The sequence below is a fragment of the Leiobunum rupestre genome, chromosome 2, assembly GCF_980474605.1.
Source record: "Leiobunum rupestre chromosome 2, qqLeiRupe1.1.hap1, whole genome shotgun sequence".
Classification (NCBI taxonomy): Eukaryota; Metazoa; Arthropoda; class Arachnida; order Opiliones; family Sclerosomatidae; genus Leiobunum; species Leiobunum rupestre.
The window spans coordinates 34,683,398-34,689,293 of NC_143385.1; the positions used below are offsets into that span (position 1 = coordinate 34,683,398).

General features: G+C 37.1%; 2 protein-coding genes across 2 annotated transcripts; both read right to left on the reverse strand.

The window, feature by feature from the left end:
* Positions 1–2,188: 2,188 nt before the first annotated feature.
* On the reverse strand, positions 2,189–3,529 carry LOC149957420 (uncharacterized protein F54H12.2-like). The gene has a single exon (XM_090167022.1). It carries the CDS (start codon positions 3,527–3,529, stop codon positions 2,189–2,191), a length of 1,341 nt encoding a protein of 446 aa, XP_090023148.1.
* A 1,296-nt stretch (positions 3,530–4,825) lies between these two features.
* Positions 4,826–5,896, reverse strand: LOC149957421 (SCAN domain-containing protein 3-like). Its single transcript, XM_090167023.1, has one exon. The coding sequence runs from the start codon at positions 5,894–5,896 to the stop codon at positions 4,826–4,828; it is 1,071 nt and encodes a 356-aa protein (XP_090023149.1).

Below are 5,896 nucleotides of genomic sequence, written 5' to 3' on the forward strand. Positions count from 1 at the left end.
AGCTACGAAAAGGTCATAAATTGAAAAGGTCATTGACCCATCATTAGTATTAGAAGCTTTAGTCCAAAGTAACGAGTGAGTAAAAAGTTATTTTTATTTAAAGTTTGTTTGGTAGAAAAAACCTAATGCATTGTATTTTGTCTTAACTTTAGTAAATTATAGAGAGATGAGATGATGACATGTGGCTGCTTTTATTCGACAAATTCAGTTGAAACCACTAGTCTTACGTCACGAAAAGAACATACATTAAGTTGTATTCCGGCGTTTAAAATCCATCCCAAATCTTTTTTTTTGCCGATAATTATTCCTGACGCTTGAATAGAACTACGCAGGAAATTTTCACTAGCAAATTTTAATCTGTTTAAAAGAAATAAAAATATGTGTCAATTCATTTACATTTTGGATAACTTAAGGCTTCCGTTAACCCTTAGCGGAAAGTCGTGTTACCTACTTTGAATTCGATAGGCTGCGAAGAACAAACTGTAAAGCCAACAACGATTGTGGCAAACTATATTTTTGATAGACGTTATTTTAGAAATCCTTCAGGCGTTTAGAATAACTCTGAAATAATATACACAAATATATAAACATATAATATGTCATATAACATAATTGTAATTTACAATAAAATAATAATTATGAGTAGGGGAAGAATGACAGTCATATACCAATTATATACCGTATGATGGTATAATCGTATTTCATTAATTTGGTGGTATGGTGGTATATCGTATTTTCATTACTTCCGGTTTTCGGTGGTATATTTAAATTATTGAAGAATATAAAGTTTATCTTTTATAAAAATACTTAAAGCTTACACTTGAATTATCTTAGAATGAAATCTTAAATAAACAATGATACCGTATATAAGGGATTTCACGGACGGGGAATTTATTATTCACGTCAATTCCGCCACTCTTTCAATATCGGAAATGTAAGTATCATTAAGCTAATATATGTTTATAACAAATATATTTTATTAATTTTACCCTTATATATTTAAAAGGAATGGAATGAAAGTTTTCAATATTTCCGCGATAAAGGCGATAGCTATAACTCCGGAATGTGCAATCAAACTGGGGCGAACAGATGTTGATTCCGGTATTACGTTATCGGAATTCGAATTTAAACAAGTGTGGATGGACCGAGAACGAATTACGTCATACCTAGAAAGTGATTTTATTCCCCAGTCATCGTGGTTTTTCGAGGGGTCTCAGACGAGGAAAATCGATTTGAACGTTTTTGAAAATAACAGATTGCTAAACATTCGTGAAATTATTTTGGGCACTGGAATAAATTACGGGAAGACCTACCCATCGAAAGTTGGATTCAGCATCGCCCTTCAGACATGGAAGGTGTTAATGGATAAATTCGATGAAATCATGATTTGTCACAATGAAGCTAAACGTGTTTACGGGCAAATAAGAAATATTACCATTAATCAGCTTGATAATTTCATTCGAAAACGTTGCGATGGATGCGATATGGACCAACCATCACAATTGAAACATGATTGTTTAATGTTAGACTGGAATGATCGAGTAGAGCTTAATTTCTTAAATGCTATAAATAATTTGAAATATAATGAAATAACAGCAATTTTCAATAACACGTTTTTAGGAGGATCGTTTTGCGAAAAATGTTATCACATATTTTATGTAACGCTAAGAAAATGTTATTTCGAGAAAATAAAATTGATTTATAAATAATTACGAGAAAATATTTTTTTGACAAGTTTATTGAATACTTCTTATACATAAATTCAGAAATCATGAGATCATTTACACGTTTATTTTTAGTAAATCTTGTAATATTTTAAACAGTTGTATACCCCTACACAGATTAATAGCAAAATAAACACAATACCCACCACACGTCACGGAAGAGTTTCCTTGTAATTGATATGAATTATAGATAACAGTCAAACTGTTTCTTTCTACAAAATAGTTAAATTTAAAAAAATCTGGCGGATGTCCGAAGCTGTCGAAAAAAATACAGTTTATTTTCCTTCTTGAAATATAGATAAGGCACCAGTGAATCCCCCCACCCTCCGACGTGTCCGTATTGACAATATACAGGGAAGGAAACGTCTTCACGATCTTAGGTAGCTTATCGGCGGCAAAGACTCCTCTGAACAATGGTTTTGTGTACTTATCACGTCTCATAATCTTATCGAGTTGTTGAGAATTCATTGTGTGTTATGATCGAATAACACTACCCTGTTTTTGTCGATTTCAACTAACGACTGGTATTCCGAATAATAAATAACGCTAACCGTAGTTGGCAACGAATCGGCGAAAATTAACTCTAGTCGAACATTTCCATTCTTTATAAGGTTAAAGCTATGAGTAGAGCTACGGTTGAGGTCTGGCGTTAGGTCAAATACGAAAAGGGCGTTCTCATCGGAAAATTCATCCCGCCCGATCAAATTACCATGATCAATGTTCCATTGCGCCGTTTGTAGAAAGAGGTTAGCGTACGAACGCATAAACAACTTGTCTTTGAAGTTTGGATTCAGTGGTTTATGGGGTACACTATTTCCATCAACGTATAAAGCGATTTGGTTTAGCGCGTAATTTTTGAAGTTGAAAGGTGACAGCTTGTAATCTCCCAAATACGCATTCTGATCCACAAATCCGATAACGACCTTATTAGGGAGTTGACCACTGATTAAATTGTCTTTGATGCAAATCTTGTTTCCAGCGGAAATTGAAAACGAATTACATTCCGTACGAGTAATACGATACTTCATTGTTGATAATTCCAAGGTTTTTGCGTGAGATATCATTATCTCGGGTGTTAATCTAACTTTTCTCACGAACATTGATGCGTGTGTAAACACAACTTTACATTTCGTACCGTTGTTGTGTATACAGAATTCGTTTGGACTCTTAATTAATTTGAAGTTGACGTCGATGAGATTAGGAATAAAGCGATTTTGTTGGCAAATGTCCGCGTGAACAACCCCGATTAGGTCTATAACACCACTCTGAGCGAATTTAGCACGCTTCTTGAATCTGTCGTTTTCGAAATATTCGTCGAACTTTCCAGATTGATCTTTGTAGAATAGCGAAGCTGTCAAAAAACTCTTTTTGGCTTCCCCACCAAATGTCAAAAGGGTTTGAATCATGCTCTTGTACGGGTATTGTTGCGGACATGATGTAACTGATCTGTCCCCTAACGAAACGTGCACCTCTCCAAAGAGACTATGAAGAAATAGGTTCTCCGGTGACATTTTATCCGCGGGTGTAGTGGTTTTAGTTGTCTCGTTATAAGACTCGCCATTTGGTAAAGTTCCATCCGGTTTAGTTATTTTCACCTGCACTTGAAGAAGCGTGTTTTTTAAATCAATGTACGTTTCCGAGTTGCCGGTGATATTGAATATAATTGCTTGATTTTCATTAACATTCGACGTTGGATTGTATTCCACCCATTGACTCCCCACTATCCCAGTTTGTGTATACGGGACAACGAACAGGTTAAGTGCTGAACTAATGCTGTGTTGAGAGCTGGGATGTTGCAGTGACATTATAATATGTCTGACGCGGACGGATTAGATCTTCTCCTCTTCTTCTTAGCTCGAATCGAACTGACAACATATGAATCCGCACGTCGCTTTTTACCGTTCCCAGTTAATCTCGTCACATGTTCAGCCGCCCTTTTTAATGTTTCTTTTCCCGCTTCTTTCCCCCTCGTTTTTAAGGCGTCTTTAAAAGAAATTCCACTTGTCACATCCGACGCAACTTTAGCCCCGGCATTCAAAAATTTCCTGCCGAGAAATGACGCACCCCTTTTGAAGATTGGCATTGCCGATCGAAATGCGGAAGCCAATATATTCCCGAGGCCGTACCCACGCTGAATGGCCACCCCATGATACACCGGAACCGACCCATAACCAATTTGGTTTAGGTAATAGCTTTGGTAGTCGCTTACAGAAACGCGATCTAAATTATGTGGGTGCATGTTTGACTGTTTCGTCATAAATGAGGATATAATTGAATTTACACTAGGTTTTATAGAGGTGTCCATGTTCTTCGAGGTCTAAAGTGAAGAGTGACGTGCACTTTACCACGTTTGAATTGTACCGGATGCCCAGTGTCACACATAATATTAATTCCAATGGTTTGAAAATTGTTGCTCGCAATAGGCATATAATACGGTTTAGAAAACTCTTTTTCCACCGTATCCCCATCTTTTCCTTGAATACTTAGAATACGTAACAGGGGGACATCCGAGTCTCCAACCGATCGACTTTGAATTATGTCCGAGTATACGAACAGGGAATGTAAACCAGCATCCATATCGCAACTGAAAGGGGCCGTCATACTATAAACGACTGTGATATCCTTGCCAGGTGTTCTAGTGAGGCCTAATATGAGGGCGATTTCGTGAGGGAAATATATTTGGTTATTTTTCAATAATGTTATAACGACGCGTCGATTTGCTCTACTATAAGAAAGCTGAACTCTAGAGCTTATATTTCGATCGTCATCATCGGTAGACATTATTTCCAGTAAATCCTCGACCGTGTAGTACCCTGTCGGTATTACAATGTTTATGTAATCCATTGCGAGGGGGCTATTGAAACCGTCAGTTTTTCCCTCCCGGTTTTCACCCGAATCTTTTAAAGGTATTGTTTTCCAAATTCGAACTACGCATTCGTTTGGGACGTTATTCCATGTCCTTGGATAACTTATTTCGGCGAGTCCAACTTCGTAAACACCATCAAGCTTTACAGGTTCCGGTAAATAAGTTCGGAATTCACTTATCGTGTTGTTGGGGAAATAACGCGTGGAAGAGTCGGATGGCAGTGTAATATAAAAACTCATGATGTAACGATTGCATGCACCCAAGCATCAAAATCAGAGCTGTAACCTTTCCAACGTACGATTAATTCCTTAGTCCCTGCGGGCGTAGTTCTTTTTCTTAAAACTCTATCTATTTTAAATAAACAGTTATCGAGATCCTTTCCGACTTTCTGTATTTCCTCTTTGTAGAACACACCCTGTATGAGCTCAGATTTCAAATCTTCAAGTATATATACCACGGGGTCCCTCGGTAACCGCTTCACCACCTTAAATAATTCCTCAGTATATGTTGTTTTATACCCTTTTTCAAATATCCCCTTATTCACGCTCATTCGCACCAAGTCGTTTATTTCAAATGGGTACGAAACTGGGGGTGAAAAATTTACTTTCCCATATAAATTGAGCCATACTTGTTTACAATTTTCACTATTAACTTCGACAGGTTTAAATTTTATAGATCTATGAAAGTTATTGTTATATGATTCCAATAAATCCGGTAATACGTCAATGTATTTATGAGTATTATTTTGAGTAAAGTAACGGTACATGCGAGTTTTCAAAGTTCGGTTAAAACGTTCAATAATGCTGCTTTTTACTTCCGAGCGGGTGGTGAAGAATTTTATGTCCCTATGCTTCAGTTCTTTTTGAACCTCATTTGATAAGAATTCACCACCACAGTCCGATTGCACGATCTTCGGTTTTCGTCCAGATTCTAAAATTGCTCGAAATGCCTTGACCATCGTTGTTCCTTTCTTGTCCTTGGTGGCGACGGCAAAAGCGAATCTGCTCAATACGTCAATACAACATAGTAGATAACGATAACCGTCGTTGTGACGTTTAATATTTTGCACGTCTGCCAAATCAAGTTGCCATTGTTCATCGATCCCATAAACTATCGTTTTATTCCTTTTGAATTTATTCCTAATGGGTTTATGTAATGTATACGTATCCTGCCGCTTCAAAAATTCTCTAACGTCGTTTAGAGAAACTTTTAAACCATTCGCTCTAGCCCCCCGATAGAGGGCGTGTACACCCCCGTAACTTCCGGGGTCTCTCACATTAAAGTATATTTTTTCTAGCTCATCCAT

Excerpts from the sequence above, each read along its gene's own strand:
- LOC149957420 (XM_090167022.1), bottom strand. The coding sequence starts at position 3,529 with ATGTCACTGCAACATCCCAGCTCTCAACACAGCATTAGTTCAGCACTT.
- LOC149957421 (XM_090167023.1), bottom strand. The coding sequence starts at position 5,896 with ATGGATGAGCTAGAAAAAATATACTTTAATGTGAGAGACCCCGGAAGT.